We start from the raw sequence: 19934 nt of genomic DNA, 5'->3' as shown, positions 1-19934 counted from the left end.
CACGCCTAGAGCCAGTGCTCCGCAACAATAGAAGCCACCGCAATGAGAAGCCCACGCACAATGAAGAGTAGCCCCGGCTCGCGGCAACTAGAGAAAGCCTGCGTGCAGCAATGAAGACCCAATGCAGCCAAAAATAAATAAATTTATAAATAAATAAATAAATAAATAAAACTCCACCTTATAATACTTTTACGTTTTTAAAGTTCTTTCCCACCTATTACCTCATCAGCATCATGTCAATCCTGTGAGGAAGATGGATTGGTATTAATATTCCTGTCTTACACCTACGGACAAAAGCAAATTAAGACCAAGTTATTTGCCTAAAGTTACAAAGCTAGTCCTAATGGAGCCAATTCTGAAAACTAATTAACAACGCTGATTAGATCACAGCCCCTGGCTTTTCTTCTTTAATGATTTTCTAAAAGTTTAAAATTTAAAGAAGCAACAATTATACTTAAATGGACTGAAATAATTTGTGATATTTTTCAAATAATCTAGACATATTAACATATGTGATGCTATGTTTGTTTGCAAAAAATTAGCTCCTTAGCACATAAACTTGCCTAATTGTAAAACTGGCTTTTTCCATGAGAAAAAAAAAGCACACCGTGTATTAATATTTGATTTTAGATGTAATTTTTAAAAATCCAAACCTAGTTTCTCTGAGGACCTCATTATAAAACCAAAGCCCAATACTTCTTAAAAGCCTTGAGTGTTTCTCTTAAAACAGAATCTACTTGTATAAGGCTTTAAGACATATATACATATATATTTGCCTCATTTGGCTACTCATTCACCACAAATATCTACCTAAATGTCTCACATTTATCACCCATGGTCTTAACATGGGGACACAAATGAAAAACAACAACAGTCCTTGTAATCACCTTTTAAATCAATCAGTTTAAAATTCATGTTTTATTTCTATGAGAGGGAAGCTGGCATTACCTAGGATCACTGAGACAAATAAGACTATCATTTCTTTAAAAAGAAGAACTTACTCTCTGGTACATTCCAACAGAAGCTAACATATCGTAAAAATCTACTTCTATCCAAAACGATGATCAATAACAACCCAGTGACATTGTTTCAGGCATGCAGAGAATAAGACAGGGTGACCAACTGTCTGGCTTGCCTGGAAATCAGTGAGTTCCTGGGATCTATGACTCTCCGTTTTAAAACCAGGACAAGCTGGCCACCCTTACTAAGGAGTAAAGACACATCTGCATGTCTGGATACTTGACAGCAGGCAGCTAGAGACTAAAGTTTTTTCTATCCACGTTTACCAACAGTCACAAATTCAATTTATTTTTACATCATTCAAGCTCCAGTGAGCAAATAGAAACAAATAGGATACACAGTAGTACTTAAGAAGGGAGGCATTACAGTTTTAATGAAAATCCACTTTCAGGCATTAACTGACCGAGGACTTGTGAAGTGAAATTTTCAAAACTGAATTAACTTTCCCTATTGAAAAATTTCCAACTTTCACTTTTACACTATTTTTACAAAACTAACAATTTGTGCCAAAATAAAGCCAAGATGTCCCACTCTTTGGTTGGTGTCAACCAACATCAGCATTCTTTTAGCAAGGAAAAGAGAAATCTATCCCTTAAGAGCAGTATTTCAGGACCAAGGAAATGATAGATAAGTTTTAAAGAACAAGAGCTAATATTACCTTCCTTCAATATCCCAACTAGTCAAAGTTGAGTATAAATTATTTACAAACACCCACCTGTAGATCAGAGGAGTTTATCACACTTGATTAAACCATTTCAAGCCTAAATGCCCCAGCTGTGCAGCATAGTCCTCTGAAGCCATAGTAATAAGATAACTCACCAACTGGCAGGTGTCTTAGGTTCTACGATTAATGGGTGTCTGCCTGGATGAGAACACATGTATGTGCCCAACAGACGACCTCGTCCTGCTTGGTTAAGAGAGGAGAGAAGCTAAAAAACTAGTCAGTTGTACAGTACTTGTTTTATAATGGAAAGAATCAGACTTTGCCCCAGAGAAGAGACTTACAATTCATGCAGACTTTTTAAATGTCCTCTGTACATATTTTATACCCCAATTTTCACTTACCAGAAAATGACAATAAAGATCTAAGAGGATAAAAACCAATTTTATCACCCCGAAATGAGATATAAGTGAAAGTGAGAATCATCATACTGAGTTCACTGCTTCAAGAAATGTGAAGTCAGAGTCACGAGAAAAATAAATCCATATTCAAACCCTCCTATTACATTTAATGACTTGATGTCAGTTTCCACTCAAGTAAAAATCAGTAGTTCATATTTGCCTTCTAGTACACTGATGTATATATATCCTTATGTGAAAACTGATACCATGCCACAGTTAATACGGGTTTATAAATATGGAGTTTAAAAGAAACTTACCCTTTCCCTTTGTGCAGCTCTGACTTCCAACCCAGTTTCTACAGAAACAGAAGGACAAGTGCCAATGCCAGAAGTCTGCCAATTAGAACTCATCTTTTAGTTGCTGAATAATAAAGCCATATCCCAAAGTCGGCTATAGGTTTTTGATTGTCAGTAGTTCCTAAAAAGAAACCCAGGAGGAAAAAAAGACATTTAACCAATTACTCTACTTAGAAATGTTCCCTCCTTTAAACTTGGCTATTAAAAAAAAATAGAGGAGGTAGATCCAATACGATGTGTTAAAATTTTTTTTTTTAAATTAGGGCTTCAGACATCTCTAAACTTAAGGAGCAGCAAATAGAAGAAAAGGCGTCTCTGAAGGTTCAAAATACCTTTAAACCAGTAATATTAAAGAAAAAAACACTCATGCATCACAGAAATAAAGTATTTTCAACCACCAAACCTTAAAGTTCGGATGAATTCATCCTTTTCGTGGAATGAATTGCCAGTAAGATTAATAACACTGCAGAGGGTAAACTTCATAAATGAAATTTGTCAGGAGAAATAAATGATACAGGTAAGTCTCCACTAAAAAATAAAAAAACACCTCTCATGTCTCAGGAGAAATCTATAAATCATAAATGAACCCTAGAAAAGTTTTCTAGAGACGCTGACATTGCTGTGCTTAATGAAAAATCCCTCTAAAACACATATGCCAATTTAAAAGTTAAAAAATTGTGGGATGAGAATAATCTGGCTGCAATTTTTCATTTGATATCAACATGGTTGCTTGGTTAATGTACTTTAGAATCTTTTATCATAAAAACTTATACATTAAAAATAGCATTTCTGTATCTAAATTGATATCATGTAATTTACAGTATTTTCTGAACATTCACATTGGTCCATTCCCTTCAATATATACAAATCTTGTTGCTATGTGAGGAAAAGCAGTTTATTAATGAAGTTATTATCATACAATAATTTAAAAACAAAAGCAATTAGGAACCACTCCTCAATCCCGTCCATATCCGTCCCCTCCATAGAAAGCTCTGAACCTACCTCTACCAAATTTTCTAAATTATGGGGTACCTATCAGTACAGTGTCTCAAATATCCTCACCTGTATCTATAAAAAAATAACATGTTCTTTCTCACAATGAAAAGAGTGGGCTATAACAGAATAGGAGGGAGAGAAAAAAATGTAAGTATAACAAAATAAGCAAGAACCAACCAACTAGGATAGACAACAATAACCCCTCCCCTATCTTGGTGGTAGAGACCCTCTGGTAATTCTCTGGTCACCAGAAGCTCACTACCTATGAACTCTTGTTCTTACTTTTCTTATTGAAATATTTTTTTTAAATCTTTAAAGTAAATGTCATTGACTAATGCACAAATCTGAGAATCTTATGCATGAGGGATAAGATTCTAATCACCCATTTTTACTACAAAGGACATTTATGTATCTGCATCTTAATAAGTACTTCTCAAACCTTCCAGTACAGAGGAATCACCTAGGGATCTGAGTCCATTCAGTGGGTCTGTGTGAGGCCTTGCAATTCTTCATTTCTTAACAAGCTTCTAGGTGATGCTATTACTGCTGGTCTGAGGGCCACACTTTCAACAGCAGAAATTCTAGAAGACTAAACAATATACATACTCTACTGAACCCAAATTATACTCTGAAAGTTTTTGGCTTTGATGTTCAAACAGTTTTTAAGAGGCTGACTGTGCGTGTGTTGGTCCGTATGTTTAAGATTTGTCTCTAGGGCAGTGGTTCTCAACCCTGGCTACATACTAGAATCACGTGGGCACTTAAAACAACAGTGGGGCCTTGGCAGAGCCCCACTGTACCTAGATCAATTTAAATCATCTACAAGAGACTCCCAGCTATTGGTATTGAAAAGTTCCTCGGGTGATTTTAATGCACAGCCAGGTTTGAGACCTCTGCTACAAAATGCAGGAAAATTCTAAAGAGTGTATTTATTGAAGTGTTTCTCTATAAAAGAATATACACAAATGATATGCTTATCTTGGGAGCAAGGTAAAACTACTGACAGTCAATTTCTATATGCTAAAATACAATTTTATCAAACAATACTTTTCTCGATATGTCTTAAAAATATGTAATAAAAATATATAGGTATATGGTACCTCAAAGTGTTAATTTTACCTGTAATAATATTTCTACCCTGAACACAGATGCAGTAACAAGCTTATGCATGACAGCTTTTCATTAAGCCCCTTTCTTGGGTAAAAGGAAAATCTGCTGGTTACATGAGAAAGGTCAGATACTAATTCAGTACTTTAAAACTGTATACACACATGTAGCTGGCTTGCATAGGATGACAGCCATTCCACAAAAACCCTCTAAATTGATCTTTAGTATGGAAGTTTGGTTTGATACCACTAGAAAAATTACAAGTTATGAAATAGAGAAAACACGGTCAGTGTGTTATAGCAGAAACTATATGTGACTATAGTGTAAACTGTCATGACAGTTTGCTGAAAGCAGAAAGAATAAAAAATGACATGTTGAGAAAATGAAGATGTACAAGGAGGAAGACCTCAGGGTAGTCAACAATTATGAGCCTGAAGAAGAAATAAAATCTCTATTACAGTATTTAAATAAAAGAACACTGCTTATCTCTGAGCAAGAACATATTCACAGTTTTGCAGAGAATTTGAAATGTTCATTTATCTTTGAAGGAAATTTTATCTTTGATGTGTAAATGGCTGAAAGATTTCCTGTTTTGAATTACTCATACTGTGTCTTCAATTTCTGTAGCTAATTAATTAATTCTTCAAATATTTGGGTACCTATTATATACGAGGCACTATTCTAGATCTTGGGAATAATTGAAAGAAATCTGAAAGACATTTATTTGTTACTTTCCTGAGACACATAGTCAAATCTTGATCAAATCACTTCATCCCCCTGCTTAAAACCTCCAATGGCTTTCCACTGCATTCAGCTTTAGAATACAATCTAAACCCTTAGTCCTTGGCAACAAGGCCCTAACTTAGTTTACTACCTCCCTTCTTTCATCAGATTATGAGCTCCATGAGACATAAGGAGCTGTTTTCCTCACCAATATACTCCCAAGACCTAGAATACTACTTGATACATAACAGGTACCTAAATATTTGAAGAATTAAATAATTAGCTATACCAATCAAAGACAAACCAAGTATTGATAATTCAAAATGGGAAATCTTTCAACCATTTACAAGTCAAAGATACACTCAACTTTACCTATAATTCCATTGTATCTCAATCCTATTAGTAACCTAGTTAGGAGGTATGAGAGAAAAGTGATGGTTCATTCATGGAAAACAACTTACGTTGTGTACATACACATATACTCACTCAATCCTACAATCGCTTTCAATTTCAAAATAGACTACAATCACATTATTTTTTAGATTAACTGAAAACTCAAGGATACCTCAATCATCAGTTTCTGGCTATGTACCCCTTAGCCAAGTCATAAAACTTTTCTGGTACCCCTTTAGCATTTCATAAACTAAACAGCAACGCTTCTTCACAGACAGTTATATGGTAAAATTAAATACTAAGCTAGATTGAATTCCTGGGAGATATAATTACATGACTATAAAACTATTACTTAAGTGACAATTTTAAGTAATAAATTCCACGGCATTTGCAGTTTCATTCTGCTTGTCTCTTCAATAGCTCTGAATTTATCTTCTGGAAGCTCCTCTCAGCTTCAGAATCTGAACACTATTCTGGCTCTCCTACCTGAGCCTCTTTTCTAGCACCATCTTCCCTTCCCATGCCTTAAATATGACATTACCCCAAGTTTATACTTCAACACTCTACTCTCTGTGGCTTAGTGCTGCTCAACCCATGGCCACTGACCACAGACTACATCAGAATTACCCGGAGGGCTTGTAAAAGAACAAAGACTCCTGGGCCATGTTGGCCCTAACAAAGCCCAGAATTTCTGGGGTTGGAGCCAAGGGCCTGTATGTTTCCCAAGAACCTCAAATGCCGATACACTATAGTTTGAAATACACTATCCAGACATTTTCTCAAGTTTGCAGCTTTAATCCCATCCCAGCCTCTGGAAAAAAGTGAGGTATGACAGTACAGTGACCAAGAGCCCTAGCTAGAACAAAAGCCTGGTTAGAACCCTGGCTCTATCACTTACTAGCTGTCAGATTATGGTCTGTGGTGAAAAGTGGATGAGAGAATGTTTGCTGAGGACTTGGCAGAATGCTATTGAATAAATGACTGCTATCAGTATTGTTGCTTTACATCAGCATCCCTCAACTGATTATCCATCCTCAGTCCCCACCTGCCTAAAACTGGCTTGCCTTTCCGGACCCCCTATTTTGTTGACCCAACTACATTACTAGTTTTCTAGACTCAGCCTGCATCTTTTCCATGTATCAACTTCTATTATTATTCATGCTTCTTGGCCTGACATCTCAATCCCAACCTCCCGCCACCATTCTATATCCTTCTCTAACTAACAAACTATTTTGTAAAGCCTTTCCTGACCACCCCAGCTTAAAGTTCATATGCTCAATCATATACCCATATGGCCAGTAAAAATTCAATTAATCAAATTTGACCTGTGACATCTCTCCCATAGTTGTCTTAAACTATGAACTTTTTCCCCTGATATTTAACTATTTACCTGTTTATATCTAGTGTCTCCAATTAGAGTACAAGTTGCTGACAGGGGTAGAGACTATTTGATACTTTGTCCTATATACTCAGCATCTTAGTTCTTAACATACAGCCAGCATTTAATTTATACAGGAACTCTACCTGAATGCTTAATATCACAGCATTTGGGTACAGAAGCATGTTAAGTAATTTTACCTCAAAATCAAAATCTCTTTTTGGTTGCTTCTTAGCAGCAATCTTGTCTGAGGTTTAAAGGAATTTTGTTACTCAATAAACTCCTCTGCTTAGAACTTATAACTAGGTTATAATTCAAGTTTTTAAGTAAAAAGCCTATTTTAACCAGGAAAGCTTAAAAAGAGCAAACTGGAATGGGAAATGGTGGTGATGGTCAGATAAGCCATAACCATATATCTTATTGCAAAGAAGAAAAATAGATGCTGTACAAGCCATAAGCACTAAATTTATTGCCTCAGATAAACAGCTTGTAAATAATAATGTGCCTTAAGCTACCAAAGTGGCAATTTATAAAATCTAGGTTGTTTTACTAAAGTCAGGGTAATCCCCATTTTCAATTTTAATACAACCAGACTTTTCAAAATGAGCACAAGTCAACTCAGGGGTGTTCTTGGAACTATTTCCTTTATAGTAGAACCCTAAATTTAGATCATACAAAAGACACTGGAAAACCACACATATAATTCCAAAGGGCAGTTTCCAATTTATAAAACCAGAACTCTAGATCTAATACTCAACCCAATTAATATTTTTTCTTCATGGTGTAGCTGGAAATAAAATGATTTCATGAGTAGTTTCAAAAAACTGTGTATCTTTCCATTTTGCATGACATGGTTCCATACACAAATAAACAAATGCCCTGTCTGCAACATTATTTCTTCTTCTTGAGAGATGAAGAAAGATACCAAACATGGAGAAATATGTAGAGCGTAACAAAATCTTCCTCAAATTGCCACAGTGATTTTAAATATTTTTTTACTAACTGTAAAAACTACTTAATGGGCTTTCAGTAGTCAGAGAAAGAAAACACACTGGAAATTAACATTTCCAACAGAAATAAACTGTTTAAAGAAATGTACATGAGAGATCATTTAGCAAAGCTTTAAATGGCAGCCAACTCATAAGCACATGTTTTAAAAACTGTTGAAAATTACATACTGAGAACCTAAAAACCATCGTACTTCATTTTTCCCCTTTGGAAAGAGATGAAAAACAAAAATCTCATGAAAAAGAAAAATTCTCTTCAAAATATTTGATCCCATTTAAAATAAAGCAAGGAAACCTAAGTTGTATTATACATTTAAGAAGTTGTGCGTGTATTAAGCGGCCAAAGCCTCACACCTGATTAATGTTGGAGGGAGGGGCTGGAAGGGCTCAGAAGGCTGGCAGGGCTAAATGGACAATGAAAATGGTTAAGAGCTAGATCTTCCTCAACACTGCCCATTCACCTCCTAAAGTTCATTGTAGCTACCTAATTTTATAATTAAATAAATCTCCCTGTGGAAAAAGAAAAAAATTAACTCTTTTGGCTATATTATCTGTCATTCCCAGTCTGATAATACACTTTTTTGCTATACATACTAAAATATTCTTAACTTGGAGGTTTAGAAACCAGTGTTTGTAATAAGCAACATTTTTATACCAGTTGAGTTCTTCCAGCACCATTAAATCACCACTAAGGGTGAAGGCTATGGCTAAGAGAAAACGTCAAATTTTTGTAGGTCCAAATCCATAACCAGGATTTTAATACGTTGGCTCTCACATTAAAATAATTTTTTCAAACGTTAAAACAAATTTTGAAACTTAGAAAAATCAAAATACCAAGTAGGACAAAAGTTCTGGCCTGCAACTTTGTTAATACAACACTTTGGTGAGGGAAGGAAGCTAGTAACAGCAGCAGAGTGCCTAAAGACTTCCAGTCAGAGAAAACATACCCCAAAACATTAAAAGCCCTCACCCTATTAATTATAATGCATTTTGACCTCTAAAAACCCTCTTACCTGTTTACAAGAGTTTATACAGCTGTTTGCCACTGGAACACCACCTTGCAGAGTATAAGCGTGGCATCCTTTGTTGATAATCACCTGTTGCCTAAGTAATCATCATCCCGCATGGAGACAGACAGCACTAGGGCTCTTCCATCCGAGGTTAAAATTCAAAACAAGCCCAACAAGCCTGCATTTCAAGGTGGTCTTCGTCTGCAACTAGTTAAGTTTAAAACTGGCAAACAACAATGGTGTCTGAAGCCAATGGTGCAGCACTGCTGGCTTCCTCTTGAACTCCAGCGTTGTCACTGTGCACCGAAGTCTCCTGCTGCAAACAGGGGAGTTGTTCTCCTGTACTGGAAACAGCTTCCAAAGCTCAGGAGCCCCTGTACAGGATAATGCAGGAACTAAAGGCAAACACTTTTTCCTCCTTAAGGATGCCTCCATTTTTTCCTCACAATCTGTACTACCAACCGAAGTGACTGGGCCTGAGTGTGCGTTCGTACCTATGAAACCGTCACGGTGCATGCACATCCAAGGCATGTGGAACCACAGGTCAAATAAGGCACAGATACCAAGTAACGGTTCTAATTACAAACGCTAGCTCTCAGGAACTCTTCATCCATTCAGAACTAAACCCATCACTGCATAACTCTGGCAAGAAGCCCCTGAAGATGGAGGAGCTCCTCAAATGTGTCAGGAAAGGCTTTATTAACATCATCATTAACATTTAAAAAGCAAGCGGAGCATTTCTCCTTCTTTTGGCAATTTGGTGCAAATGTTAAGAGCAAGATAAAGCAATTTCAAACTTTTCTTCAAATTAAAAATGAAACTAAGGCCAAACGTGATGGGTGAACAAAATAAATCAAAACTTAAATTTCAGCAACTCCGGCTCTTCAAACCAGCAAAGCCCCCGACTCGTGCACTGTGGTGAGGCTTACGGTGCTTGCCCCGGCTTCTTGCGTGCCAGCAAACAGCACCATTTCCTCATCAAGTTGAGGACTGAGAAGCAAATGATCCCCTTCACTGCAAACAAAGGGGGTCACAGTAACACTAGTGATCCTTCAGAATTGACACACTGTGATAGTCAAAATGATGGTCTCCCTGCTTCTTGCTCAAGACATACAAGATCTGAGCAGCAGCAAGTACCCCCTCAGCTGCAAACAAAGGGGTCAAAGGTTTGCCGTCAATTCACTTCCAGGCAGAAAAACATTTTCCTCAAAAGAAACAATTTATTTAGAATAAAACAAAAGCAGCTCAACTGTGAGCGCACGTTTGAGTGACAGCTACTTTTAAGCTGTGTGAGCCATAAAAAGGGTTTTTCTTTTCCAGAAATCTTGTGTACACAGCACAAAGCAAGGTCATTTTTTTTCCACTTAAAACACCGGCATTGGCATCACAATAGCAGATACACAACTTTAAGCTGCCATTTTAGTAAAATGCACAAATACTAAACAGATTAGCTTTCTTCCATCAAGAGGCCCATGTAAACTCCACATAAGCCACAACTTCTCTTCAAAAAGGTCCATGAGAGCTCTGAATTCTGTATCTTCATCCGTTGTTCACCAGTTTTGCTTGCGGGGGGGGGGGAGGGGAAAAAGGTTATTCAATACAAATGTTTACAATATTAAAAATATATATATTTCCCCTATGCCATTATAGCTGAACATAACATTAACAAGACCTTCCTGGATAGTCCACCTTGACTTCAAAAAGCACCAATAATACCCACTGGCACAAACCTTGAAATGAATTTACTGTATGAATAGACAACAAGTAGAACAATAAGGGTGGATTTTTTTTTAAAGACTGCAATTAAGTGAGGATTATAGGACTGAAAATATCCTTGGTACTCATGTAACTGAGTAAAACATATCAAAAAAACTCAGAAAAAAGTAAGTTTACAATCAATTTATAATCAACATATTCTAAATATAACTTAAAAAATGAAACTATAAAAAGGAGTTTAGTCAAAATTTTACCCCCTCTATTTTCATTCTGTAATTTATATGGAGCAATACAGACCTACTCCATTACTGTAGAAAGGGGTCAAGATACAAAGCCTTTTAAAAATCCACCTTCATCTGTGTTACCAAAGACAGCAGCTGTTATTTTCTTTTAAGAAAACCCTCATACAAACAATCGCTAAACAGCCAAAGAACACTGTAGGACTTTTACTTTCCAACTCTGTTTACATCATACATATAAAAGTCTTCATTAAGCTAGACAGTTCACCGTAGTTACCTGAAATCGTTTTCTCCCTTTAGGCACATCACTATAACCAGAATGTTAACAGGGTCAGCTCCATTTCTCTTCTTGTTCTCATACCTAACTCCTATCTCCAAACCAAACACTGTGGCAGACAGAAAAAAAAATGTCCAGAAATTCTCTCCAAAAATTTTTTCACAAAAAAGGTCATTAAGGCCCTCTTCTCAACAGGATTTCCTAGTTCTGTTACCACAGTTTTTGGTGAGTGGTTCCTATAGGGAGCCAAACTGCAGTTCAAGCTGTACCTGCAAATGAGCAATTTCACTGTCTGAAGAAAGTGGATTTAAAATCAAAAAGACGAAAAACAACAAAAAAATTGTCAGTGAAAACCTGCTCATAAAATAGTTTTTAAATAAACCTAAACAAGTGTTTGACTCAGAAAGCAACACACACCTTACTTTTACTATTGTATCTCAAATGATCTGAGTTAAGAAGGTCCAGAGTATATATATTACCTTCAAAATGTGACAAGAGCTTATACCAGCCAGAGGATGGACATTTTAAGATATAATCCTTAAAGGGAAAACTATCTACTCTCAGGTGAGAGTCAAAATATACATCTTAAACCAGGAATTTAAATTTTTTGCATGGAAAACTCTTTATAGGAATCCCAGTTATAACCAACAAAATAATATTAAAAAATTGGCTAGGAGCTGAATGATTAATTTTTCATAAACTTTGAAGTTGTGATTAAAAATCTAAATTAGCTTGGCTTTTTTTTTTTTACCAGTAATACTTAATAAGTTGTTTAATGATATACTGAAGAAATTCTTTCCATCCATTTGAACTGAGTTCCAAAAAAATCAATTAAACAAATACATTTTTTTAAAGTAAAAGAAACAATTGGTTGTTACAAAGAACATCCAATGTTGAGATTATGAAATTCTGGCTAATGAGAATTAGAACCAGATAGTTTTAGACATTTGTTTTCATTACACTCTGAAGTTTTAAGTAGTTTACCAATATTATGAACCTGCACAACAGAACGAGCAACACAAATTAAGAGATTCATCTGAATGATGGCACTCTGCAGGTACACACCAAACTAAACATAATTAGTTATAATACATACATTTAGAAATGGTATCAAGCCATTGTTTCAAAAACATTGAAGCACAAACTGCCCAGATCTAACAAAAGCCACAATGTCAGATAAAGATTCAAACAAACATGGAGCAAAACCCACAGTACTCTGCTCTTCGGTAAGCTGTCACATCAACTTAAAAAAAAAAAAAAAAGAAAACCACACACACTTTGGATTAGAGTAAAATTAGATGTCATGGACGTCACCCCCTAAAAGAGTAAAATCATTTGTCCAGCCATCTTATCAAAAGATATTCAAAAGTTAATGGTTAGTGAGATTATTTAAACTGGAAAAAATGTATCTAGCCACAAATTGTACTTTGACCCCACTTATGCACAGACTGCACACTTGCATAAATTTCTGAACAGGTGTCTACTCCACATTAGCATGTCAAGCAAAGCTTTTTAAAAGCAAAAAGGACCAAAAGTCTTAATTGTAGGATTTCAGGTATTTTCCCTACAGGCACACCAAGGACCTTTGTGCTCATGGCCTAGTATCTTCCTTCTCTCAAAATGGCTAGTTTTTCCAGTTTAAAAACAAAAAATACAAAAACTTCCAAACTTAAAAAGAAAATTTACAAATGCATAGTGAAAACCAAAAAGGATGACACAGAGTGATGAGGCTTTCATGCTGACATGCATTAGACACCTGTCATAACGGACAATTAAAAATTACATGACATTTCCCTGGGTTATTATTGGTGCTATTTCAAAACTATCAGCTTTGATAACAGAAAGAAAACAGTTGGGTTCTGCCAGGCTTTCAAGAAGTCACTCACACAGACTAGAAACATGACCATGATCCAAAGGTCCTCAAGTTTCTAATCATAATTAAACATAAAAGGCCTTAGCTAAAGTCCTCAACATTTAAATCACGGGGGAAATATACCTACAAATGACCTGAGAAACTAGGGGTGGAGGTGGTGGGGGTAGATGAAAAAAAAAAGACAAACAAGGAAAACACCCATTACTGTTAAGCAGCAAAAACCCTTGTTAAAAACCAGAAGTTGATATAATCTTCAGTTTTGGAAAAAAACTGTCAGGATGGACTAAATTATTTTGTATTAATTCCAGCTGTCTGAGAAAATAAACCACTAAAAAAGGGTTTTCCTAAACTGACATTTCAATTCTCTGTGGTTGGACACCAGTGAAAATATAAACACAAAATTTCAAAGATATTCAAAATATTTTCAATAATGTAATGTCATCGCTACTGTTTAAATATGAAAATAAAAATACAAGCAAAATTTGGAGAGTATGTCAAAGGCATTTCATGATGACATAAAAAAATCTGCAATCCAGCTATGGCTGATTAATGCCCACTGAAACAAAAGATGACTTATGAGCCTGCAGACAACTCTTCTTTCTATTACTGAAATCAGAAATTTGAATGGATACAAAAATAAAAACTCATCTCTGATGAAAAACACAAGTTTTGAAATATGCACAATTAAATTAGAACTGTACCTGCTACATCTCTCTGAAAAAGTCAGTGAAAACACCACCACACACCAACAACTGACCAAAGAATTCTGATTTTAAAAGCACCTACTCACTTCCTGCATACTAGTGTAAGCGTAAGACATATGTGGTCTGTAACATATTCCTCAATGTTTACTGAACAGTCACTGCTACAAACCAAAAGTGCATATACAGGATACAGAACTCAAGAGCTAATGATGAAAATGTGTATGTTAAAGCAAACTCTCTGGGAATAAACCATGTATTTTAAGAGAAATACTCAAATACCTGAATAAAATAATCACAATGTTATATGATTTACCAGCTTATACTAATGAGATCCCTGATCAAATTTCAGCCACAAAAACAACATTTCTGGTACAGGAATTATTTACCTACATACCAATCAAGCCATTTTTAGGTGTATATTATCATCTTTATATAGTCAGTGGGCTCTTTGTTTTCCAAATTCTGACTTTTCAAATTTCTGGTTTTGTAACTTGGAGGATTTTTTTAAGCTTAAGGTTAAAAAAGAAAAAAACTGCAGAAAAAGAGGAAAAAAGTTACTCATAAGAGTGGGAACTCCTAATTAAAGTAAATTCATTTGCCTGCTACCTTTAGGGCATCCCTTTCACTTAAAGTAATAGCTAAACTCTCCTGACTTCTATTTTAAAGAGGTTTATAAAAATATAAAAAAGAAAAAAGCTACAACTAAACAACTAATTAAAAAGAAAATTGCATCCGATGCTGTATCCCATCACACATCACAAAACAGGAACCATGTCAAAGTACTAAATACAAGTTACATATGGACTTTAAGACGCACCACGGACAATGATCATGACCAGGTAATCTTCTTCAGATTTGGCCAGTGCCTTGGCAGGGGAATCCAGGAACTGCTGGGAGAACTCACAGGGTGGGAAGGCATGAAGGACTCCGGTGTTTTCCTTGTCTTTGTTGCCCCCCACAGGGAGGCTGATCACCCCAGCGGCCTGCTTTTGCTTTAAATAGGACACGAGGTTCCTAAGTGGCCTCTGAGTAGAGGTGGCAGTGTCTGAGGTGGCCGAGGAAGAGGAGGACCTGCTATCAGAACTTCCAGGCACAGCCAGAAGAATAGCATAACCATTGGGCCCTGCCACTTTGATGCGTCGAGTTACTTCATCCAACTTGGGCTGGTCCAAACGAAGACGCTGAGTGATCTTGAGCTGGGCCACTTTGCCTCCAGTTGAGCCCTCCACAAGAAGACTACTAGCCACCTGGAGGTCGCCCTGCAACAGATGCATGTTGGAAGGAAAGTTGCTGTTCTTCAACAGAAGCATGCCCTGCCAGGCCAAACAGAGTTTGGGAGAGGCTGCTGCTGCAGGGGCTGTCCCACCATCCTGTTTCTGGGAAGGGGACTTCAGCTTCGATGAAGCAGTGCTGGTGCTGGGTGCACTCCCATCAGACCGGTCTTCTTTTTTCAGAGGGCTTTTTCCCTCAGTGGAAGCAGCTGTCCGGTGCTTCCTATCCCGTTCAGCTGATGCAGAGTTTTTACGGTCTCGCTTGTCACCCTGGCTCTTCTCCAAACTACCTCGTCGGTCTCTGATTGGAGACGGCCTTTCCAAGAGAAGACGGGAAGATCGATCATTGTCACTGTTGTAGCGATCCCGGCTACTGCTCAATTCTGGACTGCGGTCAGGAGAAGGTGCGCAATGACGTTTTCGTGGTCGGTCACTCTCCGGGGACCTATCCAGATGCCGTCCCCCGCTCTCCTCAGGCAGCCTTCGCTTCCTAGGTTGGTCTCTGCTGCTGGGCAGATCTCGATCACCTCTGTCCCGGTCCAAGGACCAGCCATCCCGCCTGCGATCCAGGCTATCCAGTGGCTCATAAGCAGGCACAGCAGTAGCTGCAGTCCGAGTGCTGCGTTCACGAACTGGGGGCGGGGGTGGCACCCAATCGGAGTCAGGATAAAGGTCCCTATCACGATCTCTGTATAGTAACGGTGGTGTCCTGTCCCGAGCACCCCTCAAAGGGTCAGGTGCCCGGTGTCCAAAAGCATCTGTCACCAGTTCATAATGAGTTAAGGGCAGAGGCTGCAGATATTGCTGCTGGTAACGATGTTCTGTGTCTGCAAAGTCTACTCTAAGGCGACGATCTGGGCCACCAAGGGGGAAGCCCCGCATATGGGTCCAGGCAGCATGAGCCGCATCCAGGCTTTCGTACTGGATATACGCCCAACTATCCCCTTTGCGGTAGTCAATGGTGCGTATGGTGCCAAATCGGTCAAACTCCCGTGCCAGGGCAGCAAGAGGCACCCAAGGACCCAGGCCACCTACCCAGAGGCGGGTGGTGGGTGTAGCTTTGCCATAACCAATTTTGATAGGATTCCGAATTATAATTTTGCCAGACATTGCTAGTTTGGCCCGGTGAGACATGTCTAGGTTCTCAAATTTGAGAAAGCCATAGGTACTGGTCTGGCCCCGAGAAGGCCTCTTGATATCTACTTCTGTGATGACTCCGAAACGGTCAAAAGCCCTTCTTAGATCACTCTCTGTCACAGTGATGTCTAGGTTGCCCAAGAAAAGCGTCCGGTTAGCGCGCTGATCATCCTCGGGTGAGATCTCATCCACTTCTCTGAAAGGAGCAGCACCTGCTCCAGCTCCCACCCTTGGCTCAAGACTGTAGGCTGGGCGTACTCTCTCATAGAACGAGTAGTCTCGCTCTCTCTCCAGGTCTCGGGGCAATGGTGGCGGAGGTGGAGGGGGCAGGCGGCCAAGAGCCAACTGCTGCAACCGGTAGTCTCTGTATCCCAAGGCTGCGCCACCAGGGGAAAGTGATCTCTGGCCTCCACCACCTCCCCCAGGGGGGTGCCGGTGACCACCTACAGAGGACCCGACAACACTGGCTGATGGAGGATAAGAATCTTTGTCTAAAGGGGAGCGGCTGCGGCGCCGGCTCACATACACAGCTTCTATCTTCAGGGGCCGGTCATAGAGCACTAGACGCCCTCTGGCATGCTTGGCCGCCCGCGCGTCCTCTGGCCGCCGGAAGTTCACAAAGGCTACTCGCTCATCCCCGCTGCCAGAACCCGAGAGATGACTGATTTTGACACTTACATCACCGAAGCGTTTGAACTCGTGAAACAGTCCGTCCTCCACCGCTTCGTCACTCAGCTGAGACCCCAACTCGCTTATCTTCAATGTCTTGTATTCCCCGCCGTCCCCGCCGCCAGGAGCTGAAGAGGCGGCCCCAGAGGAACGTGACTCCCCGCCTCCACCCCGGGAGCTGCTGCGCGACTCGCCCCCGCCCGAGGAATTTTTGGTGCTTGGGGAGCTGTAACTATGCAAGCGGCTACTGGAGCTGCCCCCACCGGTGTCGTACTCTCGGCTACCACCTCGGCTGCTAGACTTGTCCAGATGAAGGCTGCGCCGCGACCCGCCGCCGCCGTCGGTCTTTCCGCTGCTGCTCCCATTGCTGCCACCAGAGCCCCCTAACTTCTTGCTCCGCTCCCCGCGGGAAGTCGAGTCCTCACCACCACGGGAGCGTTTCGGCTTGACTGGGGAGCGCTCTTTTCCCTTCATTGTAGCGGGTCGTCGGAGGTCTTCTCCGCGGAACTGATTAACCCGCCGCCCCGCGCTCGTTTCACACAGCGGAACCGCACGCCGCCATCTTGGACTCCGCCGCGGCAGAGGGTCCCGCCCCGCAGTCTTCATTGGTCAATTAGCTCCTCTCTTCTACAGTCTCATTGGGAAAACTATTTGTCTGTCTTTACATCTCCCCGCGCTCCGGGAAGGCGCCCGCCCGACCACTGTTATTGGGTTCCCAACGCCCTAGTCAGAGTACCTCATTGGTTATATTCGTTGTCCATCTTAACGGTTCCTCGCGCCAGACCGTAGCTCCGCCCCCCGCACTCTATGGTCACCTGACCCTAAGTCTGGAGGCGTTGATTGGACAAAAAGTCTGCCCTGTAACGGTACTTCTTGCGCGGTGAAAGCGGTGATCCCACCTCCTCATCCCTTTCATTGGTTTGTGACCCCGTCCTTTAGCCTACTATTTGGGAAGTCGGGCCATATGTTCTAGCATTTTTTTTCTGAGAGGCCGGGTCACAGCGATCTCGCGAGAGAGACAGAGAGACAGAGAGAGAGAGAGAAAAAGAGAGGGAGAGGGCTCCCTCCTTCTACCCCCTTCTTCCAACTCCTCCGGCGGCTGAAAGAAGTTTAAATCTGATTGGATGTTGACGAGGAAATTGATAGGCCGAAATAACTGTCCATCACTCGCTTAAAGGGGTAGGCCCATACACTGAGGAAGCTGCCTGAAGGTGAAAGAGTAGAATACGCGCTTGCTCTGCGACGTCAGTTAGACGTCGCGAGACGGTGACCATGAACGAGTTCCGCCTCCCCACGCTTTCTGCGTTCTCCTCTCCAACATTTGTTCGGTCCCGCTGCGTACTCGGTTGTGCTTTGGCCCTCGGACCTCAGAACTTCTGGGCTTCCTACTTCCTACCTGTGTGGGACAAGGGTCTGGGCAGGCTCTCCGGCTGTCGGGACCCACGAACCCTTCAGGAAGCCGTCGCGGGGCGCCCACCGGACACCATCTTAGCCCTTCTGGCCTCTGCGTGAACAGCCTGAAAAAGCCCCACCCCCCCCATGCGCCAGAAAGCGCTCTGGGGCCCGCGGGGCAGGTGGGCGGGGCCGGGAGTTCACAGTTCACAAAGCGCCGGCTCACACTAACGTCAGGGGCGGGGCGGAGGCAGGACGCGGGCTGTTGGGGACCCGCAGCGGGGATGCAGCATAGCAGAGGCGCAACTCTGGCTCGGGAGCCGGCCTTCCTCTGCGCGTTCCGTTTTCGCCTGAGTGCCCCCGGGCAACCCAGGAGAGTCACTGACGCTTCCAGTTTCGCCGCCCGCGGGCAGGGTGGGGACTGTCGGGCCACTGCGGAGAGGTCAGGGCTTCCTGTTTTGTGTTGCAAATTCACGTGGATTTGGGGTTTTGTAGTCCCGTAATATAGCTGCTTTTGTTTTTTATAGGTAGTATCCCTCCCTGTTGAATAATCGAGAGCAATTTACGCTCCATGCAGATGTGTCGCGTTTTTTTCTGTGGCTTCTTGTACGTCCCCCCACCCCCTGTTAGTCTATACTAGAACCCAGTAGAACAGCCACCTTTCTGTCTCTAAACCCATCTCTTTTAGTTCTTTCAATCGTTAACCGCTTTAAAACCCAACTTTCTTTCCACAGACCTTCATCATGTCAGACGATAAAGCACTTGCGCGAGGTGCCGGAGACCAAGATGATAACAGGTACAGCCTCTGTCCGGCTGCCCACCGTCTGGTGAAGGGAGGTAGTGCTGAGTTCATCACAGGGGTTAGGTTTCTGCAGTCCTCCCCGATATTCTCCGGGCAGAGGTTAAGAGGATTCTTGTACTGATCCTCTTAACCACACCTCTCAAGATCCTATCTGTAAGGAGAGAATGTGAGATGTTTCTTAAAGGCATTTTTCAAGGTAACAGGGTCCCCCAAAATGAAACCTAAACTTGAAACTTTTAAGATTAGGGACTGCAACCTGTTTACCCCAGCCTTAGCCATCCTTCTTTTTATTAAGTAATCTTGAGGAGGGTGAAGATATGAGCCTTTTGTCTCTTGATTAGATCAAAAAACTTGAAAGAAGCCCAGTATGTAAAAGCATATCTATGATATCGTAGTGTGTAGACATAGTCATTGTATTAAAACCAGCTAGTGAAATTACTTCATGAGACATAGTACGATATGTATAATATGCTACTATTTGTGGTTTTAAAAAATGATATACCTGTATATGTGTTTGTACATTTTTTAATATATATTCATAGAAACTTAATTGAGAATACTTAGGAAGTTGTTACTGAGATCATGCTAAGGAGGGGGCTAGGTGGAAAAAGACTCAAGTTTTCATTCTATACCTTTATGCATTATTAAAAGAAAACTTTTGTTTACCATGTGCATGCTATTGCTGTTTCATTTTTTTCAAAATAGCAATTATTTTTACTTTCCTTAAAAAACTTTTTATGGAAAAACTAAAAAATATACAAAAGTAGAATGCTATAAAGAATTCTCTTGTACCCAACACCCA

General features: G+C 40.3%; 1 protein-coding gene across 1 annotated transcript; it reads right to left on the bottom strand.

Annotated features, from left to right (window-relative positions):
- Positions 1-10359: 10359 nt before the first annotated feature.
- RBM15 (RNA binding motif protein 15) lies at positions 10360-17742 on the bottom strand. Its single transcript, XM_036868189.1, has 2 exons — positions 14679-17742; positions 10360-10614 (listed from the first exon to the last, which is right to left on the bottom strand). Exons 1-2 carry the CDS (start codon positions 17542-17544, stop codon positions 10592-10594), a joined length of 2889 nt encoding a protein of 962 aa, XP_036724084.1. The 5' UTR covers positions 17545-17742; the 3' UTR covers positions 10360-10591.
- Between the last annotated feature and the right edge of the window lie 2192 nt (positions 17743-19934).

Source organism: Balaenoptera musculus, chromosome 1 (assembly GCF_009873245.2).
Source record: "Balaenoptera musculus isolate JJ_BM4_2016_0621 chromosome 1, mBalMus1.pri.v3, whole genome shotgun sequence".
Classification (NCBI taxonomy): domain Eukaryota; kingdom Metazoa; phylum Chordata; class Mammalia; order Artiodactyla; family Balaenopteridae; genus Balaenoptera; species Balaenoptera musculus.
Note: the sequence above shows the minus strand (reverse complement) of the source record. Positions and strands in the feature narration are given on the sequence as shown.

What these genes read in the sequence shown, in the direction of transcription:
- RBM15 (XM_036868189.1), bottom strand. Translation starts at nt 17,544, where the DNA reads ATGAAGACTGCGGGGCGGGACCCTCTGCCGCGGCGGAGTCCAAGATGG. An exon ending in GGTCATGATCATTGTCCGTG is followed by an intron (nt 10,615 to 14,678) that starts GTGCGTCTTAAA and finishes CCCCCCCGCAAG; the next exon opens with CAAAACTGGTGAACAACGGA.